The 25,751-nt window shown below is 39.6% G+C and overlaps 1 protein-coding gene across 18 annotated transcripts in view; it reads right to left on the reverse strand.

Annotated features, from left to right (window-relative positions):
• Positions 1-25,751, reverse strand: part of LOC128886691 (kinesin-like protein unc-104) — a 38,748-nt gene that overhangs the window by 11,444 nt on the left and 1,553 nt on the right. For 7 of the 18 annotated variants that reach the window (XM_054141797.1, XM_054141803.1, XM_054141799.1 and 4 more), the window contains exons 2-16: positions 10,069-10,241; positions 9,496-9,578; positions 9,260-9,338; positions 8,447-8,792; positions 7,981-8,236; positions 7,332-7,489; positions 6,463-6,602; positions 5,804-5,842; positions 4,102-4,236; positions 3,202-3,648; positions 2,910-3,112; positions 2,680-2,797; positions 1,748-1,920; positions 870-1,048; positions 234-371 (exon numbers count right to left, since the gene is read on the reverse strand). In XM_054141797.1, coding sequence (XP_053997772.1) covers positions 234-371; positions 870-1,048; positions 1,748-1,920; positions 2,680-2,797; positions 2,910-3,112; positions 3,202-3,648; positions 4,102-4,236; positions 5,804-5,842; positions 6,463-6,602; positions 7,332-7,489; positions 7,981-8,236; positions 8,447-8,792; positions 9,260-9,338; positions 9,496-9,578; positions 10,069-10,168 — 2,594 coding nt within the window. In that variant the 5' untranslated portion in view covers positions 10,169-10,241. Of the gene's footprint in view, positions 1-233; positions 372-869; positions 1,049-1,747; positions 1,921-2,679; positions 2,798-2,909; positions 3,113-3,201; positions 3,649-4,101; positions 4,237-5,803; positions 5,843-6,462; positions 6,603-7,331; positions 7,490-7,980; positions 8,237-8,446; positions 8,793-9,259; positions 9,339-9,495; positions 9,579-10,068; positions 10,242-17,769; positions 18,136-25,751 lie in introns of those variants that run through there. The other 11 variants (XM_054141814.1, XM_054141809.1, XM_054141813.1 and 8 more) reach the window with 6 other exon arrangements.

A 25,751-nucleotide genomic window follows, 5' to 3' on the forward strand; every position in this document is an offset into this window, starting at 1 on the left:
TTTCGAATCAATCAAAATAAGCATAACAGAAATTGTTTGTTTGTAAATCTCGAGCGCAGAAGTTCTCTCTTTTCTTTTAGAGGGGCGCCTTTCGTAAAAAATTTGGAAATCACTGGCGAAAACGGTGAGGCGAAATTATGTAAAATCGACAATTAGCGTTCGTAAAGATCAGAGGATGGGCGTGAAGCGTGTGGCGATAATGAGGAGAGAGCCTCGCGCATTCGAGCACCAACCTCGAAGGCAAAAGATTTGCGAGCGAGAACTTCGGATTAGAGTAGACTGTAAGGCATTGGAAAATATCCTCTTTGGCCTCCGGGGTGCTGGGGCTCGAGTCCTCGTTGTACACGTGTCGCATCAGCTCCAAGCGCTGTCTATAAGTTAACACGTATTACTTGCGTGAGTGTTCCTGTGCGTTTTTATCCAAGCACGATCTGATCAAAGCAATGATTTAACCCACGTTACAGGGCTCTCTGATTCGGTTGTACAATAAATAATCGGATACTTCAAACGCCTACACTGGCCTACATACAGGACAAATATGACGACAAATTTATCTATAATATTTAGAAGTTTACCGAGGCTCTATTAGAACTCAATCCTGTTTAAGAATCTGGAAAAGGGGTCGATAACCCCATTTCTACATACATGGTCCTAGTAAACCCTACGATACTAAAAAGAGGGGTATTTGTCGCTATGATTGGTAGTTGTTGAAAATACAATTTGTAACTATTAAAGTAGAAATGAACAGTACATATCTCGATATCTCATTTTACTTAGGAGAATGGATTAGTGACTCACCCCCTAAGCATAAGTATTAAACGATAATATAATGCATGATCACAACACGAAGCAGTATACTGATTACAAACCTGAGTTTATCAAGCGTCCAATAATGTGTTGCTCCATTCTTTGTGTCTTGAACTTCTACAGCAACGATCGTGCGCGGGAATGGTCTTTCTTCCTCTTCTTCTTCGTCCAGAGCGGGTAGAAGATCCGGAGGGAGCGGCGAGTAAAGTGTATCCGTGAGCAAGGTGAACTGGAATTGCACCTATAAAGAACATTTTATATGTAGATAGTAAAGATCATACAACATTCGTGCTTTCTCGCTGAAATAATTCACGAAGATTTAAAAATAAATTGAAAAAAAAAAAATTTTTTTTAATTGAATGAATAAAAAACGTTGTTTTTATTGCAAATGATAAATTATTACGAAAATTTGTATGAGGTATGAAGCAATTGAATGAGTTGGTTAAATAAAGCATCGATACTAAATTCAATACTTCAAATCGAGTTAAAAAATCATGAAAAAACAGATGAATCTATGTGTGCTTGTGATAATACCAAATATTTATTCAGTTCATAGAACGTCAAAAAGGGGGTACTTGATTTGTTAGATGCGTTAATATGCATCAAATGACACATTAAGAATTAAATATAAAAGAAAATACAAATTTAGAGTTCCGTGTAAAATTGAACGATCAGAAATTCTGAACTTTCTGATCAACGTTTAAGTTAAACAATAACTCAATTTCAATATTTTACAGATGAACGATTTCAAAAAAAATTTATTCTGCCACAAAAATTGCGATAACCATGTATTGATTAAACAAATATTAAATGCCCATGACGATTAAGCGATTGTAATGAAACGGATGCCAAAACGTATAATGGAAGAAGCAAGTGTCGATGATTCACGAATGACAAGTAACGTCAGAATTTTGTTCCCATGAATAAACCACGGATGTACCTTCTTTTTGAGTTCGACAGAAATAGCGTTAGCCTCTTTGAGGAATATCGCGTTGCCCCAGAGATCATCCCGAAGACTTGTGAATTGATGGTATTTCCACTTTCGGAAGGCCCAAGCGGCCAGTTGGAACTCTCTCTCGGTCCAGTTGCTCTCTGCGTCAAACAAGGGGTTGACTGAAATGCAAGCCATTACCAGGCAAAACAGTCAGAAAAGCCAAGCATTTTGTGGATACCACCGGTTCCTTCGTTAAAAGCAGCCTCTGTGGTCTGTCCACAATCAGATGATGGACTGTGATCACGTTGACGAAAAGAGACTTGGAAGAGAATCGATCTCATAAAACAAGTTCAAAATTTTTATTTCGTCGCAAACTAGCAAAGAGTAATTAAACAGCTGAAAACAATGTAACATTGTACAATATAACTGCATGCGTGCATTACAATCAACTGAAGGGTAAAAATCGAACAATGAATGAACATTCAGAAAATGCTTGTAACGTTTCTTTACGTACCATCATCTGATTATGCCTCGCACAGATCCGTGCAACTGTAGAATTTGTAATGAGACAAATGGCCTTTTCATTTTACTTCAGTTACTTTTGATAATGTTACCCTCTATAATTTCGTCAATCTATCTATATTTAAATTAAATTTCAATGTACTCGTTACAAATTCTAGCAGTTTTAACGAAGAGGCAGTACGAGCTACACACGATCGTAGCTTACTCAGAACTGTGTAAACATTTTCCACGCGACAATTTCGAATTTAAAATTATTTTTTCGAAATAAATACTCCAATATCGTTAAGGTAAAATGTTTGCAACAGCTTTGCTCGTGTGAATTTTAATAATCATAACGAACTAGAAAGATGCAATTTATGATGTATAGGTAGACAAAAAATTATTAACTTCAGAGACAGTCTGTAATGCGTACTCACCAAAAATATCCTCCTCGATATTATTGAAGTCTTCTGGTGTGTAACTGCTATACATAGACATCGTCATGCTCTGCTCCTCCACTTGTCTCTGCAGTGCATCTATCCGGGCCTCGTAACTCTGCGAACACAATACCATCCATATATTTTTACGTTTGAATTAACGTATATTGGGACTACATATTGTTTCCTTATTTTCTTTTACTATTGTTTAAATTTTCGTTTCAACGTACTTTTCTTTGCTCTTCGAACAGCTGATCAGCTTCTTCCTTTTCCTTGCGGTACTGTTCTTCCAGCACTAATAATCTCTTCTCCATTTCCGCTTTGAGATCGATTCCTTGCTTTTCCAGCAATTCAATTTGTGCAAAATTCCAATCTACTGTTTCTACATTTCCAGGTGTCTCAGCAGAGGACCCCTTCTCCCATCGTTCACGAACTGTACAAAAAACAGACGTTTATTTTCGCTTACGAACACTCAACAATTTTGAAGCACAATTTGATCTTTGCGAAACAAAATTCGTTTACCTTGATCAGGGTGTATGAATCTGAATACATGATTTTTTCCGAAGATCACACGAGATCCAGTATTCAGAACAACTGGTTCAGTGATCTCGCGTCCGTTTACATAAATTAAAGCGTCCGTCTTCGGTATCAGGGTGATGATGCTCTCGTGGTTCTCGAAGACACAATGCTCGCTCAGTATGTACGGGCCACAAAGCTGGATGTCTTGAGGTATGTTAGCCTCAGCGTTACCGATACGCGTGAAACCGTCCTTGATGTAGTAGATCAGACACTCGGACATAAGAGGATCCTCGTTCAAGTTCACCAAGTGGGGAGTTTTCTTTGGCGAGAACACGCCAACCGTTACGCCATCTTCTTTCACCGCAACTCCCATTTCGGCGAACACCGCCTCGCGCTGAAGGCGTATCAACTCTGTTCGCTTCAGCTTCTCCTCCCATGTTTCGTTCAGCTCTGAAAGCAAACAGCAAAAATGTTTTTTGTTGTAACTACACTCTCCGCCAAGTATTCTTCTTTCTACAATCTTCAGAGGGCGAACAATAAATCTTCCAGAAATGTGTCACTGAACTACATATTCGGTGATGAAATTATACTCCAGAGGGTAGTCGTTTTATCTGGGTCAGAGGAATCGATATTTCCTTTTACTTTTTTGCAAGTAGGTATACAGTTAATTTTAGGTTGACACCGATATGGAAATGTGATGAAAAGCAGACAGACATGGCTGTATCCGTATTCGAGTTCTACATTCGTTTCAAGTTATTTGTGTAATGAAATGAATGGAGCTATGAAAGATTACATACCATTTTATGTTACGTTTTTATATTTATCAACTGGATTGAAACATACGAGATAGAGACAACAAATAAGATCAGAGAATTAATTTAAAAATGTCTTCCCTATACTTACCAGCGATAAGTTTCTCCGAAGCTTGTAGCTGATCCACAGCTTCCTCGGCGATTGTCGAGTTCGTGTGAGAGGCAAGTCTCGACCGACTTTCCTTCACATCGTCCTCGCGTTTATTTGTCCTGACGATTTCGTCTCCTGCGGGACAGAAAGGGCTGCATTAAAAAACGAGGAACACGAACATGTAAGTTAAGAGTGGCGAGTCAGCCAGGAATGTAAAACGCGTCTCGAAAACACCAAAAGCCATAACTAAAGCAGTGGCGTAAGTGAAAGAGAGAATTTTCCAAGGATTTGTCTCGTGATCTGTGTTCTAATGAAAACTGAATACGTTTTCTGGACTCCTCGGTTCGTTTTTGTCTATTTGTACAATAGATTAGAATTATCCGATTTTATGATGTACATAAATAACAATTTTTAATCGAGTTAGTATACCTTTGGGTAGATTTAAGTCGACAGCGATCAATACTTTACAAAGATTCAACAAATTCAATAACATGTTTCAGAATTGACACAAATCACTGTAAAACCGTTCGACAGTTAAATCAGGAATGTTCGAGTCGGTGTATACACTGAAAATGAACAGTGTAAGCCAGCGGTGTCCTACGATAGTATAGTGTACGTTATTACAAACGAAGACCACTATATTTATACAAAATTAAGCGTAGCGCTCAGTCAAGTATTATTACGGGGCTAAGATGTTGAAAAAAAAAAAAGTCTTGAATTTAATTCTAGTTAACTGTGCTCATGTCATAGCGTTCCGAGATGCGTTCGGATTGTCCGCCGTTGAGTGCCATGCAAAGATCTTTCGGGTCGGTTTTAGGGACAATGTGATGGATCTAAGTGAACAAATAAGCGAGGCAAACAACACGTATTTACTGGAGGGGAATTCCGACACAACAGAGAAACTATAAAAGCCTGGAATTCATACGTGAGCGCTCGATGCGAAATTAGGTGTCTATATATCAGTCGAAGACTCTCGGAGACGCTAACAGGATTTCGCCAGGTAAGATCAATCTTCGTCAGGCCGTTCGACTGATTACGGAATCCTTATACTTTACAAACTACGTAACATTTCGTCAAAATTCGAAGGAAACAGCGAATCCCAAAGTTTTCAAAACCACAGCGTATGCGATTTCACGTCACTCGCAAGGGGGCTCAAAATAGGACAAATCAGAGGGACAAATTAAATCTAAATTGTTTCTTAGAACTCTCGACTGATCTGATTGTTCTCGCGAATCGATCATTCTCCATCTAGTACGTACCAAAGCACAAATGAATATTTTTATACAGAATTTAAATAATTTGGAAAGGTGCCTAATGCAGGGGATGTTGCTACATGTATCGTTCTCCATCGGCGTTCGATTCATGAACGTAGAGTTTAACGTTAAAAGCCGCTAATTATGCCACCTACGATATGAATGGGACAATAATCATCAACCGCTGTGGTTATATCGTGGCTGATGTATGTACGTGTCTGTGTTTGTGTGTTGAAAAGGGGGGAAAAAAAAAATAGAATGCGATTCTGCGCAAAGCAAAATGTAAATAATCTTTTTGGGAATCGACAAAAACACAGATGACACGCATTATGCGCTTGGCCATGAGATAGAAGCGGACGTTTAAAGAACAGGCGCAAATAAGAGTGATCGGACTCCCCCGGCTTTGAGAGACTTTCGTCGTTTGTGTGGATTTTCGTGATTTTACTTACTAGATTCTTTCTTTTCATATGTGACTTTGCCATCTGGCCCTACGTCAAGCACAAGGGAAACAAAGAAAAAAACGTACTATGTAAATGGTGGCTTGCCTACAGCGCGCTACTTTTTGTTGTTACATTTTGCTTTTGCGTCGCAAAGTATCAACTTTTTAACAAAGCACTAGTTTGGACTCGTGTTCGTATGACATTTTTCTCTCTTTTGTTCTTTTACTTAAAGAGCTTATCGATACAGTATGATAGCTTAATTCTTGAAACATTCAACGTTTGATAAATTTAAACAACTGCTTGTAACGCTGATTGTTCTATTCATCTCGTTTGTAAACATTATAAATGTTTTTATCTTGTTAACACTCTGTGATTTGTAAATAGCTCGTCAAGACATACGATATAAATTGAGTTATGTTTTATTTAAAAAGCGCGTTTTCATTTAATGTTCTCCTTCAGCGAGCGGCACAATCGTTCAAGTATGTACATTGTACGTATTGCTTTTATTAACGTTGGTTATTAAGCAGCAGAGCATACTGCTTTCGCTTCGAGCGTTATTGGAAACATACCTACTGTTATCGAACCACGCGTACCCGCACGCGCGCAGAAAGGGAGTGCACCACTCTTGGAAATTCAACCCGCGTTGCACAAAGAGAAAAGCGACTCACCTTCTTGCACGTCAATACCCTCTTGTTTCAGGAGCTCCCGTAACTTCTGAATCTCCTCCTTGAGCTCCCTGATAAGCTTCGCGTTCGCGTCCTCGTTAACGACAGCCTTGCAAACTATCTGTTTCGCCCTATCTGCGTATCTGTGGTCACAAACAACGAATACGCATAATTATTAAACAAATAAAATGAACGCAGAGGAGACGCACACACGAATGTAACTCGCATATTCTATATAAAGCTTATGTTAAACTGTACAAGAACACCTTCTGCAAATAACGCGTCGCGTTAAAGGGATGAATGCACACTAATGAATCCTCTGAAGGATGCTTTCAAGTGCCTTGCCCGTTTTTAAAACTTCTTCATTTAATCCCCTCCTCCTCTCTTTAGAAACTTATTTTTTTTTTTATACTTTGAAAAGTTGCAACGAACAAGCGCGAAACAAAATTGTAATTTTCCTAGAGAAGCTTTGACTGATTTAAGTAAACGATTCTGCTCGCTCTTCAAGTTTTTTTTTTTTTGCTCTTGTAAGCTCTGTTACCGCGAAAGTAAGTCATTCCCTAGAGCAAACATCTCGGTAACGTTTATTTCATTATGCGAGAAATGCTCGGAGGAGATTTATTTATAATTCATGAAAGTTTTAATGTTGTTGCATCGTGGAAGCTTGAGCTATAGCCAAACGACTTCATCCGGCTTATTCAGGTCATCTAATAAGTTTCTGAGTAACCTGGACGCTTCAGAGAAACCCAACAATGAATGATAAAATAAATAAAAAATATGTATTTTATAGGAAGACAGCTTTCGACCAAGTTTCACGTTTAAATAACAAGTAAGAAAATGAATTTATAAAATGACAACAGTAACAAATGTACCGTAAAGTGGAGAGTGTTTCATCGTAATTGATGTCCGCAGGGCTCACTGCAGCGATCATCGCTGTTTTTGAGTTTCCACCCAAATTTTCTCGCAGCAGCCACGTTAGAACGGAATCTCTGTACGGGATGAAATCAGCCTTCTTCTTCTTTTTCGTCGCCTAGAACAACCGCAAACCGGTTGAAGAGATTGACATTCTTTGTTTCGTTTTCTTTTTTTTTTTTTACATTGAAATTTGCAAAAACCTGAACGATAAATACGTGTATCGTGACGTTTCTATTATTCCAAGAATTCATTCGAAACAGAAAACTAAACGAAGGGGGAAAGAGCCATTTATGAACTTACCGCCTAATAATCCATAGGACAGCAGCGAAATAGACAGAAGATACGGATTACGTTAATATAAAGTTTAGACAATATCCAGGAAAATTTGAAAGGTTGAAGCTGTAACTTTCGCATCACTGGGTATTACCTAACATGAACACGAACGCTCACAGAACACGCAAGAATTTTATACAGAAAGATCCATCCGCTTTTAGAGAAGAAATTTATTTCTTGATGCAATTTATAGAACAGCAAACTCTCGCAAAGTTATACTGGCATCGGCATTTTTTTCCAAGTAGTCCATATAATGAAATGAGATTTACTCACGATTTCGGCTAGAGCGCTGATGACCTTCCCGAGGGTTGTCAAGCTTTTGTTGATATTCGCACCCTCCTTCAACCTCGTGCCCTTTGCACCGGTAGAATCGGCTCTCTCGGAACCAGCCAAGTCGACCAGCGAGATTTTGCTGACCTTTTCTGTCACTAATCCGGTCGCAGAATCTTGTTTTTGTTGCGTGAAGAAAATCGTGAATACAGCGTGGGATCTGCTTGATGTCTCGTTCATGTTTGTGGCTGCCACGGTTCTGAAACAGAAACAACGAACACAATTGCTTAACTATTTACATCAATCGGTACTTGGACTGTTGTGCGTTGTCCCGAACAAAATTTTGCAGTACTATATAAATACATACAGCACTTGTATTTATTTGTCTGCTGGTAACTTTTTACAATGTAATTGACGATGGTAAATCTAATTTTTTTGCATCGAATGTAATTAAAAATCGATTGCGTACCTTGCTTTGTTTCCCTCGTCTATGAGATCGTGGATGTCTTGATAAGACATCACCGCCAGTTTCGACAGATCCTCGACGTATGGTCCAAGGAGAGGATGTTCTCGTACACGGAGATTTCCTTTGTTCTTGGGGTTCAAGAGGTCCCGCACCCTCTCGCAGTAGATTTCCATGTAACTGACTTCGACCGAATACTTCAGGCTCTCGCTTGAATTGCGGCTGATTTTTCTAAAAAGGTCCTTGCAAATTTGGGGAATAATTCCCTCTTGACCTTCTTCTTGTTTGCCCATCATAGTGTACGATTTACCAGCGCCAGTCTGTCCGTATGCGAATATGCACACATTGTACCCTATTCAGAGACAATTATTATCGAATGGTAACTTCTACCTTTGGATCGTGTTGGATTTATTCGTAACAAATAGGTTTATTTATTCATTTAAATTTCTCACAGTTCATAAGCACAGTGAATATGATACAATTTAGAGCGAATGAGTCAATAGCGATGAGAACTAAATAGCAAATTAACAACAAGAAAAAGATTGCGAGTATGGATTATTAATTCGTCTATAGAGACCGTGAGATCGTTATTAATGCAGTCCTGTTTCTATATCGCGAATGTCTGCCAAGAATGCACGAGAATTTCAACACCCAATTCCTAGTCGGGTGGTATGCAAACGTGCGTGGCAATTTCTAGATGTAAATGCCCCGGTATGTTAGAATTTCGACGCGCAGTGTCCGAGATGCCTGAGACATTGATCGCGTCATTTCTCCATAGGCGTTTTAGATTTTCTACCTTTGTTTCATACGTAGCCTTACCTTCGAAAGCGTGTTGCAGCATCTCCTCGCCAATGTCTTTGTAGACCATCACTTGCGAGGAGTAATTAGTGTCACATGGCTACAACAGAAATAACGAAGAACCGTGACTCTTTTCTGTTGTCTCTTTCGTACAAAAGTTAAGCGAGATGGTACGTGTATAATTTTTAAAGCGATCTGATCTTTTGACATTGGATAAAAAAAAATCTCAACGTTAACAAAAGATGAAAGATACTTACGTCCATGGAAAAGTAGGAATAATCGTAGTTGAAACTCTTGATTGCATCTTTGGTGCCCGGTGGTGCTTTGGGGTTCGATATAGCTGTAACACGCAAAGGAAGTAAACCCGCTAATGCGATAAAGAAAACAGTAAACTAAATTACGTACTCTTATTTTTCCATCTAACGGTTTCCTCGTAAAAGTGGACAATTATACTTTCTCGAGTTTAATCAGTGCGAACGTGATTTCTGAATACAATTTTTCCTATTTTTTTAAAAGAAAGGCTATACATTCTATTCATTAGCTACAATGGTACCGAGACGTTCTAATTTCTCATGATACTGCTCGTTAGAAATTCTCGATACCACGCTTGGTTTTTATTTTATTTTACAACCGTAGCATCAAATTCAGCTTCCACGTGAATGTCTACGATAATCAAAAGGTCGTCCGGTGGAGTCGTCTCTAATTAAAAATACTCGGGCTACCTAGGTGAATCGATACGAAAAAAAAATGAAAAACAAAAGGAGAATACAACGCCGTTCGAGAGACCATCTGGGCGAAAAGTATGAAAGGACGGAATTAATTGTACTCACAAGTAGTGTTGCCGGACATTTCGATGATGCATTGTGCCTCGCGGGAGATCTCCCGATTGTTGAAGGGCCGTACCCTCACCGCCACCTTTACCGACGACATTTTTCTTCTGTTTTTAATTCAACGTCGGGTCACGACGGCGGCGGTGCTGGCGATAGACTTTTTTCTCGTTTCTCTGCGGGAATAAAGAGGCATCGTTAGCAGGAGCCAGCAACACGGAAGGGAGTCATGCGATCGAAAGTTTATTCTACCAGGGCCACGCTCCTGGATTAATTAAAACAATGCGTTACTTCGCGATTGTTCCATTCGACGAACTCTTCGCGTCGCTGAATGTTTCACGACGAACAATCGCGGAACATCTTCGTCCGAAATTAATGATCGTACCACCAATGATCTCGCTGCCTATTCCACGTTGTTCGTTTTAATATATACTATACCAGGATTGTTTAAAAATAATCGGAGGCGATATTTAATTTTAGTTTTTTTTATTGTTTTTATATATATATAACATAATTAGCAGTGGTAACAAAGATTTTTCCTGAAGAGGCTTTAGAATGGTATTGAAAAAGTATGATTACAATTAAATGTGAAGGGTGATTTGTTAGGTGTGCTCCCCGCTCCCAGGTGTACTTCGTTAACCCCTTGCAGTACGCTGAAACTCGGAAAAAGCCGTGCCAAACCCGTGCACCCGAATGGTCGCACTAAATTTAACAACGAGTTAAACGACTCATGATTTTCAAGTTTGGCCCACAATTTTTATCACGAGCCAGACTCGTGATTTTCAAGTTTGGTCCAAAATTTTCATCACGAGCCTGACTCGTAATTTTCAAATCTGGCCTAAAATTTCCATCACGAGTCAGACTCGAGATTTTCAAGTTTGGCCCACAATTTTTATCACGAGCCAGACTCGAGATTTTCAAGTTTGGTCTAAAATTTCCATCACGAGTCAGACTCGAGATTTTCAAGTTTGGCTTAAAATTTCCATCACGAGCCTGACTCGTGATTTTCAAGTTTGGCCCAAAATTTGTATCGCGAGCCTGACTCGTGAAAATAGTGCAAGGGGTTAATGAAGAAGAGAATAAAAATAATAAATAATCCAATCCTAAAGTGTTCCAACCCTAAAATATTAAATCACCATGTTCTTTAACGAGCCAATAAAAACTTTTGCGTCGTTGGATCAGAATGCACGTACCACGTTCAAAGAGTTTTTATCGAATTTCACGGTATATTTCATTAGGCGTTGATTAAATCGCTGCACCGCAAGTTTCGGGGAGCCGTTAATCAGCCGCCAATGAAAGTAACTGGTGAATGGACGGGGTCGTGGATCGATACTTTTCGACAAAAGGTTCGTCGATCGAGGATAATTATCCGTCGACTCGCGAAACAATCGTCAAACGAGGCAATAAACATCCGACGAATAAACGCCCGAACAAAAGGAGCACAAGGATTATCGTCGCTCCGCGAATGCGATTAATTCGTATTCCGACGGAGATGGTTCGTTGATCTCATCTAATAAAATTTGCATATTAGCTGATCCTGATGACCCGGGTGACGTAGTCAGTGCTCGCGTTTTATTTCATTTCAGTTTATCCCTAGAACTTCTGATACACCAGAAATAACACGAGATAAAATCGATTTCTATATTTATTTTCACGATCAGTCAAAGTGGCTAACGAATCGTGAGAACGGTTCAAGAACACGAGCAGCCTGCGTTTTCCTCTTAAGCCAATTATAATAAAGAGAAAATAAATATTTACGTAATATCTTGATGAATTACGAGCTAATTGATACGCGGCATGTTCCAACAAGAACTGCAAGCTTCATTCTTCTAGCCTTTATCAGTATAGCTGTACGTCTCGTCACTGTATCGTAATTATACATTTACCATTGGTCACTAACGCAGTAAAGACCTGTTATCGTTATTAAATTTTCTAATATTAAACGACAGAAATGATCAAATGCGTATAAAAAAACCTAACGCGTCATTCATTCTATGCTTCGTCTGATCAATGGCTGACTCGTTCCACTGCGACTCTGTCGATGTTCGCTGACCTATTCATCTAGGCGGAACGCTGTAAATGAGGTGTAAAATTAGTTCTCGTAATCATTAGAATCTACACGTCAGAGATACGGTCTGATACGCTTCTCACGAAATAAAATAAGCAAGGAAATCTAGAATAGTGTTTTCGTTATACCGCAACTGGAGTCAAACCATTAGAGATTAATTTGAGTAAATCTTTAGAAATTTACTCACAGTTTTTCATGAAAAAAAAAAAAGCATGATCATAAAAAGTCCACTTTTTAATTACACTCTTCTTCTCATTTCTGTTTAAATTATAGAATAATTAAATAATTGCTCCGTGCATCTGAAGAGGACCCATGTTCCCACAAGATATTCCTATTAGTTCACGTATAACGACGATAGAAACAATTCTACTAAAATTAAACTTAGTTCTCCAAATAATTACAATCAATGCGATCAAGGGTTCCCTCTGATTAATCTTTCACGAAACCGATAAATACACAAGTGTCGTTAACAGAAGCAAATATTCTAGTTAAGCAATCCTCCAAGTACCATCGCGATTACAACGATCGCTACTTAGCGACGCAACTTTGTTAATCAAAGCGTTCACGGTCTGAATCAGGCGTTCTCGTCGACGAGTTACAGAGACGCGGTCTTGTAGGCAATCCCGAGACTACAAATCCCACAAACAAACAAAACGAACGCGAACAAAGGCGAGTCCGAAACAAAAGGGTAAATCTGTAAGGCTCCGAACGTTACGTACAAGACGGTCCATTATGTACAGTGCTGAGTGGAAGTAGATCAAGAGTTTAGGGGACTGGGATCGTGAAAGACTATCTCTGTTATGCGCATTTCAAAGGGTCAACTCCTCGGTTAAATTAAGCCAATATCGCAGACGTGTTTCAAAAATGGATCAAGATATTCGCGAGAAATACCTCGTCTCTGTTCGAATCTCTCTCATTTATCGGTTTTCCGATACTATGGCCGCTTTTCCTCGTTTTTCAAGTAAAATCGCGCGATAAGGGTCATTGATTTCGCTTCTGGATGCAATAGGACGCTCGTTGGCGGCGCTAATTGTATCTCATGCTTTATGGAATATTAGGTGTAATAATAGAATCAGTTTCTCCAACTATCTCGTTGGGAATCGATCGATCCTCCTATGTATGGCGATTCTAAGTTTTCTTTCTCTGCTGCAATCTCTAAAATGGAACTCCTTGTAACGGTGTTACAGAATGTTGCACAATGCCAGGAATATTTTAAACTGTATATATTATGGTTGGGGTAGGTGATTATTTATTTATTTGAAATAATTCTTCTTGCGATAAAATGTTATCAATTTATATTCCAGTATATATTCCTGAACTTTTGTTTTTCTTACATGCGACAATTACATAGGGATTAATGATTATGGACTATCTGTGTAAATACATTTAATCGTGATAGCATTAGGATTAGATTACGAAGAATACGGTTTCGATTAAAGGTTGACTACTACTGGTTCTATATTTTCTTTAACGTTGTACTGTTGTTCGCGAAAACAGATTTTCTATATCCAATTTCTGAGAGTATTATTTTTTTAAATATTTGCTATTCATTCCCACTTAGAGGAGGAAGGATACTGTCGCTTAATAGCTCTCGAGGTTCTCCGAGAACTATATCCCGATGGATTTGCGCCTGCTGTTATCTCACGCGAAAAGTAAACGAAAGCGACACTTCAATCGAAGAAAAAACCCATCGAGATGACGCAACAACGCTATTCAAGGTATCAACCTACGTCAACGGTGACGTAGTTAACGGTTCGTAGAACTAAAAATAAATACTCGTAAATTTAAAACAATATGCGTCCTTGTCAATTCTTCCCAGATTTCGATTCAGGATTAATCCAATTCACGATAAATCGCTCATTTATCACGTTTCTCAAAACTTTTACGTTCTAATGTTTAATTTCATTACTTAGGTTCAACTTTGCTGTCTTTCGAGTTTCCAGCTTTTCATGTATCAATTTTCTATTTCTATTAATACGAGAGATTCATAGACGTTAATAAATACACAAACCTCGCGTGGCTCGATTACTATGATTTGTAATTTCACTTTGAGGTAAGCTGGAGACAGAAACAGAGTGCTCTAACTAGAGTGACGAAATCACAGCGGGCACAACGAAACCCAATGATTAAGAGTGAATACTGTTATTTGATGGGAGAAAAAAAAAATGCTCGACGCAGGGTATCCTTGGTACGAGAATAACAGTATAATTGCTATCGTAGAATCGATACTACCGCTAAGAATTGGAAAAATTGCGAGTGGTCGATGTCTGACCACTCGTTGATACGTATCACTTGGAGTGTCTGCACGAGCACTGTGACAATCTACTTAACTTTGTATGCAACGATTGAAATCGCTGCATTGCGTGCACTCTAATTTATTGATGGAATGTCGATATTCTCGAAGTACATTCGAATTTTGTCTAGAGACAATTAGAAACTATGGAATCTACCGTTCGTCGCGTTACTTATTTTTGTATTCTCCAGATCTGTTAGTTTCTCAACTTCTACCATATGATTTACGTACGTATTCCTGATGTCCTTTGTTAAAATATCAATAGTATCCCGAGAATACGGAGCAAATGCGCTCAAGAACGCGTGCTATGGCGGTATATATCATTCCACGTACGTAATCTCGGTACGGTTGCGTTACAATGATCTATATACTTTCCAGGAACTGTTAGAAACTAGAAAAGAGGAAATTATTGCTTCTTTCGCGAACAGAAATGTAACAGTAGCGAAGATGATGTTTAACGTTACTTCCCTTTCGTGAGTGACTTATCGATTGGTACACTTTCCATGAAGATGGCTATAGCTCTACGTTAACATAATCGGTGGTGAGGTGAAATAATGCTACTCCGACGTGATCGATTATTCACTGACGACAGGTAAGGACTGATTTAAATATCCACCAATTATCATTAGGTGAACTGGACACTAATGTCGTTTTTTCAATTTTAAATATTAGGTTGTCCCAAAAGTTTCTTTCGCTTTATTAATAAGTAATACAATATTTGCAATAAGTAATGCACAATATTTTATGTTTTATACAGGGTGTCCCAAAAATGTTGTAACACCTTGAAGGAGGTGGTTCCAGAGGTGATTTGAAACAACTTTTTCCTTAGCGAAAATGTTGTACGAGGTTTCGTTGAGGAGATATTAACGGAAAACCGCGACCAATCAGAGCGCGAGTATGCCGATGGAGCGGTCGCGGTAGCGAATGAGCGCGGCCGCCTAGCGCGTAGCCTACGCTCAACCGGCATACTCGCGCTCTGATTGGTCGGGGTTTTCTATTAATATCTCCTCAACGAAACCTCGTACAACATTTTCGCTAAGGAAAAAGTTGTTTCAAATCACCTCTCGAACCACCTCCTTCAATTACATAATTGATTTAAAATAAAAATTTATTATAGATTTGTCTGAATTTTATGTAAAAGAAACGACATTACTTTCCAGTCTACCTGATATTATATGTGTCTCTTCCAAACGAAACCAATTTTCAATCTCTCGAGAGATATCGACACATACGTATGCGTGTGTTTACTTTTATATAAAAACGACCGATACTTACAACCACGATTTATAAATAAAAATTGCTTTGACTTGCGCGTCTTCGATTGGTGAATTCATTTAAAATCCATTTATGATTCGTTCCTCTACAGGTTAATCTACGAAAAAAAAAAAAGAAAATAAATAACGAATCGCACAAGAACCGAATGCTGCAAGAAAACACGTTTCATGAAAACATTCACTTGCGCTAGTACGTTCACGAGATGAACGTAAAAACATCGCCGTCGAGTAATCGATAACGCGGGTGTTCGGGTTTCGGGGCAACCCCGGTCAACGAAATTCCAATTTCCGATTAGTCGACGCTCGAACCTTCTGTAACTCGATCATCCGCAATCGATTTGAATACGATTGACGTGGCAACGTGCTTCGGTTCAATCAGGTTAACGTCAACCCCCCCCCCCCTCCAACCCCCTCCGATGCATGATTCAAGTTCGTACACGCTTCAAGTTTCTCTCAATGCTAACATCTTCGTTGGATACAATGGATGACTCATCGAGATATCGACGCGCAGCATTGCGTTCTATAGCGAGATTCTTATCTGCGTGAAATTTCGCAACGGGTAGGTCTTGTTCGGTGAAAATTGGAGTCTAGCAAAATTTGAGAAAGCAGAGACTCTGAAATTGATCTCTCACATTGGACAAATAAAAGTTAAACTTATTGTGATATCAACGTGGTATTGTATCGTATAGTTTGTTTAATCAAAGATTCTTTGATTAGAATGATATTTTCTCCATCTGTTTAGAGACTGTATCGAAGGGAACCTTGCGAATTAACATTTCAGGAGTTCGTTACTGAGTGGTAGTAAAAATGCTTATTGGATTAGGTCTAGGTATAATGGACGAATAATGGGATTAGACCCGAGGAATACCTGAGGTGTATACAATTTAGGCAGCAGTCTGGTGCCCCCCAGGCCTAATCTTATCTGTACATTATACCTGTGTTGCACCCCAATTATTTCTTAATTCGTCTGTGTTAGATACTTCAAAGATCGCAAACCGAAACCCTTGGATTTATCTGCAACCCCTCTCAAAGAACCCCCTCCATCGAGACCTAAGGGTTTACTTTTTCTAAATCGTAAAAATGATGAAAATGTATGTAAATTGGCTTGAAACAAGTGAAAAAAGAGTATCCCCTTGTATGTCCACCGTGAAAAGGTGGAGTATAAAAATTTACTAAAGAATATCAGAACCATCTACGAAACTACCAACATCCGCATGCAATGAATCTATTAGGCTCCAGTTGACCACACCTAGCGACTGAAAAGTCACAATCCACTCGACCTTACTAACAAATTCACAAACGTTTAAATACCGCTGTTTTACATATTCAGCAATTGGAGACTTGGATGGACTACCATTGGAGACTTGTTCGATTTACCAAATATGTTAACTACTCCAATTTCTCACTGCAGAATTAATTATAAATTTCTCATTGAAATAAACATTTAGTAGTAGAATATAAAATCATATAAAATAGAAATAATACTTCTTTTTAGTTTTGGAGCAGCGTTTTCCAAAGTAAGAACGTACCATCTTCAAAGGGGGTGTCCGAGCATCCGAGGTGGGACGCGAAAGTCAATTTTTTATATAAAAAGATACGAATAACTTAAATATTCATTTAAGTCATCGAGAGTCAATGTTTTAGGGCCATACTTGTATCGTTTTAAAGCTATCGCTTGTGTCAGAATTTCCTATAATTAAATACTCGTTGCGTTTCATTTCTTCTCGAATCAATAAAAATAAAAATAAAAAAAAATACCGTTTCGAGGGTATGTACATACACGATGCGCAGAGGGTACAAAATGTCGTCGAACGGGTCGACGCGTTCGTTCGACGTTAGGCACCCACCTCGACTGTACTGTCTAGACGTCTTTCTTGGATAGATTTCGCGAGGATGCTTCGTTTCTACGTCGCGAAAACATCGGAGACACGGAGCAATCGATAGCAACGGCGTATCGGAAAGTATCGTTGAGAAAGTGCAAGACGGGCGTAGGTGAAGAGCGCCCATCGCGTGTACGTAGATTTTCACGATCGATCCAGTGGTCGGAATAACAATTTCTGCGGTCTTACCTTCGGGTTAACTTTGAATGGGGTTAGTTTCGATCGTCTGTTCGGACGGGCGAACGCGTTCGATGTTTGGTGTTCGGTGATGGTTATCGGAAGAACGTTGACAGAAGTCGATGACGGACGCGACACTACTTACGACGTGAAACGGTTTCAAAACACTCGCGACTGACACTATGTCGGCGCACTGACAATTCTTCGACGGTCCTCGAGACTCTTAAGGGACACGTACGCGGGCATTATAATGCATTTATCCACGTATCGCTCACGATCGAGCGTGTACGCCCGCGCACTCTCACTGACACACACACGCACGCACCGACTACCGAACCACCCTGTCCCCGAGAACAAATCACCTCAACACCTCCGGTCCGGTCGACGGTCGGTCGTCGAGTGACGAGTAGACCCGAGGCGCCTGCGCGCTTACCCCCGCGGCGGCGGCCATTAGCCGACGGGGCGAGTTACCGCGCATGCGCCATCTGACGGTCACCTGGTAATTACTACACTCACACCACCGAAAACGGATGTCCTTTAAGCCCTCACGGGTACCACGATCTCTAATTCATCCCCATAGTTTTGCTAGCTTCTTCGCGATCTGCCCCATGTACAGAACTTTACACCTTTTACAATGATAGTAAATACTAAATTGACTCGGGAAATAAATTGCTAGGCGATACAATTTTCAATTTGAACGCCTCGCCCTCGTATTACGAATTAAGGGGGGAGGGTCAAGTAAACAACCGCTTTTTCGCGAATTATTTTTGAAGAGTGCGTAATATATATTTATTTACAACTAATTGTAATAATCTATATAATTTTTTTTTTTATGTAAAAATATTCATAAATGAACGAAACATCAGCTGTTTGAAGTTGGCTTCTCGAAAATGCACCGCGCAACGCACAGATCACTCTAATTATTTGAAATCAAAAATTCACCAATTTTACGTTAAAATATAGTAATCCTATTATTAAAGTATTAAAGTATTATTAAAATATTAAAATATTAAAGTATAGTACTAAAATATTGTTTTCGAGCAATTGAAAACTTATTTCGTTTAACACCTCATCAATTTTTCTATTTTCATAATGAAAAGCCCCGTTACCTATGTGTGGGTGATGCAGCCAACGTGATAACCCTTAACGGTCCAATATCGCCTACGCGGTATGGCATTTTTATTTATTAAGCCGAATACCACGTATATCCCATTATCTTATTAGTATGAAAATTGGGTTTTTAACTTCAAATTAATATGTATAGAGCAAAATATAATAACAGTGCCGCATAACAATTTATGCAAAGGTAGACGGACTCTTTAATCTTTGCTTTATCTGGAAAGCTCGTTAAGTAATTTTACCAGTCTCTGTTTTATTAATTTGTATGGGAAAATATCCCTTATTAATTTTTCTCTGTCTTCCATTGCTTTCTTCTTAAACTCGATTGAAATGATTTCTTATTTATTTTCGTTGTTATTTTCTCATAGAAATAGAATAGAATAGAATAGAATAGTAAAGCAATCAAACTATGAAATGAATTAGCGTTCGACGCGATAAGAATTTTATTTGAATGGCCATTTCAATGGGAGTTTATTTCTATAACGCCCAAGGCCTAATTTCCAGGATATCGATCCAAAGAATATGGGTTTCTAAGTCGGCCCGTAAAATAAAATATAAAAGAGAGCCATTCGGAGACGCTCTTTGGAAATACTATTTTGGCTTACTTTATCGTCCTGAATTGGAACTGGACACGTTCTTATTTCTCCGAGGATAAGAAATTATACGATTTTCTTTTTGCACGATTCACGAGAAATAGAGTTATCAAACGTTGCGCCACCCCCATCGAAATTGTGGATACACGGAAAGGACCTAGAGAAAGGAGTATACAGTACTCACAAAGCAGACAAAAAAACGTCCTGGCGACAATAGGTCTGCGAAGGAACCCTGGCGAAAATGAATCGAGATAAAGGCGTCACTGTTTCATTCCAGATTTTTATTTAGGTTTCCAACACAAAAAAAAAAAAAAAAATGTTTCATGCGTCTCCCGTTTCAAAGCGAATTCGAGATCTTTGTTAACAGTGAACAAATCTCGATGCGGGTCTCCTTCTTTATCGTTCTCGATATTCAAACGATAAATAAATATCACAGATCGAGCAATCACCGTTTACAAATAAAATTAATTTCAAGTTTGATTCGCGAACCTCGACCAATTTATGGTTTAAACAATACCTGGCTACTGCTATCAATATCTCCGTAGCATCGTACACATTCCTATCGATTATTGGTCTATTCGAAGCAATATTCACGGTTCGTTCAGTTGATACGGTACCTCTTATCTAGGCACCATTTATTAAAATTCCTATAAGCGCGATATCTGATTTCGCGCGATGCAACCTTTCACAAGTAAAGCAAACAGTCCGTATCTGCGTCAGAGTTGATTTACGAACCTACGTTAACTGGACATTTTTTGTCCGCTTCTGTGATAACCATCTTGAATCCTGCGACTATTTTTTCGAACCACTTGGAACTTCGAGTAGCCGGCCCGATTCGTTCAACACTTTTCTATCGATACATTTCGAGTACCAATTCAGTACTGTAAACAAAGATCTTTGGCGTAACGGTCCTAATCGCGGTTATCGATCACGGCTTTATTTGGAGCGACACCGTCGTTCACTTCGCAGAAAGCTTCCAAGCATCGCAGTATTTACCAACGTTGGTATCTTTGCTCGCTTCCACGGTTAAACGTACAATCTGGGTTCCATAATGAGAGTTTTTCACGAAAGGCTCGCCACGAAAGGGTCGACGGGGTTCGACTTTGTCGAGCAATGGTAGCCGCGGCGACGTAAAATTGCAATCTCGTTTCCTAACGGGATTAGTAAATTGAGAATAACGCTTTGTCGACGTCGGAACGACATTAGTTAGTACTGGATTAACAAATTCCCTTGCCGTGCGTCGGTCGTTAGAATTAGCGGGCGCAACCGTAAGGAAACCGTTAAATCGATTTCGCGTACGTTTGATTGAGCTTCCGTAATCGTTTTATAGCAGTCATTAAACCTGGCTTCCATGCCTTGCTTTCACCAACGCGCGACAACTGCGAAACCGTTCTGACCGATTGATCAAATAAACCTGGCCGACGTATTGGCTCAATCGTTGACAAACGCTACCTGATTCACGAGAAACGAAGTAAAGTAATCGGTACGAGCATCCCGTGTTATCGCAGATGAGAAATTTATCGACGCGTGGGCTTCGGTATTTGTTACTGGCTTTTTATTCAAGAACAATTTCGTTCGAGTCCTTTACGGACGTATCCGTATATTCTCGAGACGTACATCATTTATTTGACATTCGTCGAAACGAAACTGTTCCTATCGGAAAGCTGATGTTACGGAGACAAATAAGCAGTAAAAAAACAGATGCGGTAGCTGTGACTATCGAATGACGTCCAGTAAACGGCATTGGCCATTTTCTCAAGACCGTGTTCGACGTCCTCGCGGGAATTTTTTATTCCTTCGGTTCGTCGAATGCCTCGACCGTGAAAGATACCCAGACAGCGTAAGCGTAAAATATCGCAAAACGTGTAGTGTGAATTTTTCTACGTTTTTCTTTTTTTTTTCTTTTTTTTTTTCTTTTTGCGAACTCGCATTCTACGAACAGTTCCTGTATCTCGAGGCGCGGTATAATTTATATTTTTACGTGTCTCAATGGAACGATTCCATCGATTACCGAGAGAAAACGGCCACCGTAAATCTAACCAGTCGGGAAATAAAATTACGACACTGCCGCGATACCTATCAAACGTTTGGTCTTCATCGTGTCGCGGAACTCTCGATATTTTCCATAAAGTAATCGGTTCGGATGGAAATAATTGAATCTTGGAGACTTTAAAAATCTTTGCGTTTGCGGAAGCACGCTCTGGATTGTTGAGGGAATGTTAAAAATTTAATTAGAGGACCAGTGTGGGCCGAACGCTACTCTGAGATCAATTAAGCGAGAACACCGAAAAGAATTAATTAGAAAACGAGGATCGATTGTTCCAATAACAACGTTCGTTTCAAGTAACGTGTTTACACGATACCTGTTCGACGCCATCAGATATGGTCGTTCCGTACGAGTAGGCGAAAGGTTTCTGTCTTACTATTTACTACACCGAAACCACCCCTAGATGAAACAGATATAGGGGCACTTGAGAAGGAAAAAGGTCGGACACCCGCCCGTCGTTAGTAAACCTGCGATGCTTGTTTACCCAACAGATTGTAGAAACGTCGACCGAGCGAATCTGCTGATAACGTCGAACAACGTTTACCTTATCTCAACTCGTTATTAATATTTCTAATGGGAGATCGGAGAATAATTTGATCTACATAAAATAATGTAAATTAACTAACTATTAATTCAATGACTGTTACATAAACAATTATCGGCGCTCTGTTACGAATTGTTAACGGATCGGGAATGATACAATAAATTCCGTTATTAATGCGACTTACAACAACTCCAATCATTGCTCGGTATTTATCAACGACGCCAATCCGAACGTTTCAAATTTCCAATTCAATTTTAACGAACGCGGAGCATCCTATTTGTGCTTAAAGGGAAACACAGGCTATTTTCGGAAGCATTTCCATGAAATGAAAATTCTCGCAAAGAAGGGTCTCGTACGCATCGATGACGTCAAAACGCTCCCATAGTCAACACCCTTCGACCCACGCTCCCATGAACGAAACGTTAAATTTCTGCTCCCCGCAGAAATCGCTGTCGCGCAGCCGTTATCTTTTAGATAGTATAACAAACGAAAAAAAAAAGAAACGCGACACTCGAGGTAGCTTGTGTGACTCTCGCGCGGCACGTTCTTAGGAGCGATCATTGTCGAAGCGATATCTCAGATCGAGAATGGTGAATGCAGACACAAAGGCGCCTTTATTTGCGAGCGAGAATAACCGATAAGACGCGCTTTTGCTGATAATGAACGCGACTTGATATTCATTGGAGATTGCGTTCGTCTCTCCAACGAGATTACATTCGGAGGAAAGCACTTGTGCTATTTGCTTCTTTGTACTTTTATAATTTGAAGAATGTTTACCTAGTGGGAGTAGTTATTTCGGAGGATACATTTTGTTTACTTATATGCGACACAAACGCAGAACTTTCAGCTGTTTGCCACAACGGTCAATTAATTTTCCAATGTCGATCCTAAAAATAGTCCAGCATAATTCCAACGGAATCATTTATTCAAATGACTTTATCATTCTGCGCCGTGCAAGTACCTTTAAGCACACGTTACTTTTCCGTCTCCGACATTTGATTGATATCCTCCTGAATTATTTAGAAACGCGGTTCCCAATTGTTTTGATCGGTATAATACTCAGACCGCCGCCGAGAATACATTAAAACCAGTCAATAACTGTTTAAAAATGGAATAGCTCCTCCATTAAACGAGTCAAATTTGGGTAGCCGGTGGTGAGTGTAATTTTAGATTGTACTACTCGTTCTGCATAAAGATTTCATTCTAGATTGTCTTTCCTTGGCTATAAATTACGCGGTCGCGTTGCAATTTATTCGACGTAATTGTGGGTTTCCCGGATAATTTCCCATAATTTGTTTTCAAGGAGCATCGGGTGAGTTCGCTCGAATTAATTACTTTCATCAACGCCACCGTTACCCTGGATAGCGTAAGATAATTGTCGATACGGATTAATAACGAAATAAACGGAATTAAGCGAACGGCGTCGCATTTTTTTTCCACGCCAATCGCCCTAATTCGCCGACATGGAATCCCATGCGAGGGACAGCTCCGGTGTAATTATGACAAATTGATCGTGAACACATCGGCCCTGATTACGACTACCGACACGTACTATTCCGTTTCCAAGTGCCGCTGCCATAGCGTGGCGCGTTTCGTTCACTTTTAAGTAATTAAACTAAAGCATGTACAGGCTAGTAAAGTGTTGCAAACATTTTTTCTCAAAAACTAACGAAGATATCGATTTCATTTTCGCGTTATACGAATCGTTCTGTATACTACAGAAGAGTGAAAGAAATTAGGCTACGTTGATACGGTTGTCCTCATTTTTCGATGAAAAAGATAAAGTGTGCTACACGATATTTCTTTCTAATTTAAAATCTGATATTTGTACATTTCTGGGGGCATTATTTATGGAACGGTCTCGTTCTAAATATTCGATTTGAATGAACGTTATAGCGTTCAGCGAGTAGCTATTACGGTCAGGTATTGCGTAGATAAATCTTGCACGAATATTTTCTAGGAATTCGTCCAACGAAATGTTCCCGAAACGACATTTTTGCGCACGCGAATATCTCTCACCCGAAATCAAACGGAAGCGGTAGGTATATCTTATATTCATGGAATCGATGAGTCAGATATGATTTTTGGAGAAAGCAGAGTTCAAGGATTAACTTTATAATTTCTTGGTGGATCTACTCAATTAATCAAGAAACTCCTAAATCGTATGCATGGAAGACATTAATATGCAGGAGAAATAAACAAAAGTATGATGCAAATCGTTTGTAAACGAAAGTCTATACCAAGTTTCATACAAAATGGTAGCATTAGTATTATTAACGCGTTGGTCTCCATATGGGTTAGGTTTGGATTACGAAGCTTTTCACCAAGAAATTAAAAGAATGAATTCCCAAAGATTACGTAGTTCCGAATCGTTTCGAAATGACATTTAACAGAAATTTTCTCGAATATTAGCCTGGCAGTTGGCCCGTTAAATATGGATTCCGGATACGTTCAAAATGGCGTCGAGTAGGGAAAATGTGCCGAAGTAACGAATTAACTCGAATTTGAACCGATCCTAGAAGCGAGGAAACATTCGGTCACGATCTGCACCGAGGAATATCTAGATGATCGATCTGAAGTCGCCAAGGTACGCGCACAGGGTTGCTCGGGTAGGAATTCGCCCTCGAAAGTGGAGTAGAATCGAAACCGGTAGTGCGCGGTGGTAGGTGGTTGAAAGCAATATGGCGGACGGTGGTTGAATGCGCGCGCCGATCGACATCGTGGTCCAGGGTCGTGCATGCCCGCTTTCTCCGTTTATGGACCAATCGCATCGCGCCTAGAGGAGAAAATCAATAGGCGTAGGAGCCACGGATGACGTCAGCCTGCAACCCGACGATCGACCGATGCGACGCGGGCGGCGCCGGCCAATTTCTACGAAGCAATCAATAAGTAAAGATATCCACGATGTCGGCAAATAGCACCTGACGTATCTTTATTCCGAACGACTCCTAAACATCTAGAAGCATTACTCGAATGGAATACCTAGACACTCGTCGAGCACTACTACAAAATCTAACCCCACAGCGCCACGTTTCATTTTTAGATACGTTAACATCGTCACCGGACGCTGTCGTTACTTGCATCTTTGTATTGCTTGCGATCGTTTTCCAAGCAAGCACGAGCAAAAATTTCGGTTCTACGTCACGGGTTTCGTTCTATAATATCTTAAACGAGAACTCGAAAAGTATAGAAGGAATAGTTTTTTTCATGATATCTTTTATTTACAGGGATGCAGATGTCGACTGATCGTTCTTCCGAGATTCGCGCTTTAAGAACTGAAGCGACGACTGAAATAAAAATGGTGAATTCCTTGGAAAGAGTCCTACGAAACTATTTGTCCGTAATTTCGTACTGTGGGTTACACATACATATGTACCCAATAGCATTGACGTGTGTTCATTTTTTATGAGGCGCCGTTCCGGAAACGTGACTAGGGCATCCATGAATATGTTCTCTATCATAAAAGAAGAGTAAATTCTAGTACCGAGGTTTACGTTACTTTCTTTTTGCCACGTAAAATTATAATTCAACTAAATCCGATTTGGTTTCATTTTCCATCGCGACAAAATTAAAAGAATGAATTAAAACATATTTTTACAATGTCCCCTATTTCAAACAAAAATTCGAATTTTTTAATGGCCTGATCGTCGAGGAATATTCATACTTGAATAGTCAGCAGTCGAACCCACAA

Source organism: Hylaeus anthracinus, unplaced genomic scaffold (assembly GCF_026225885.1).
Source record: "Hylaeus anthracinus isolate JK02 unplaced genomic scaffold, UHH_iyHylAnth1.0_haploid 11985, whole genome shotgun sequence".
NCBI lineage: Eukaryota > Metazoa > Arthropoda > Insecta > Hymenoptera > Colletidae > Hylaeus > Hylaeus anthracinus.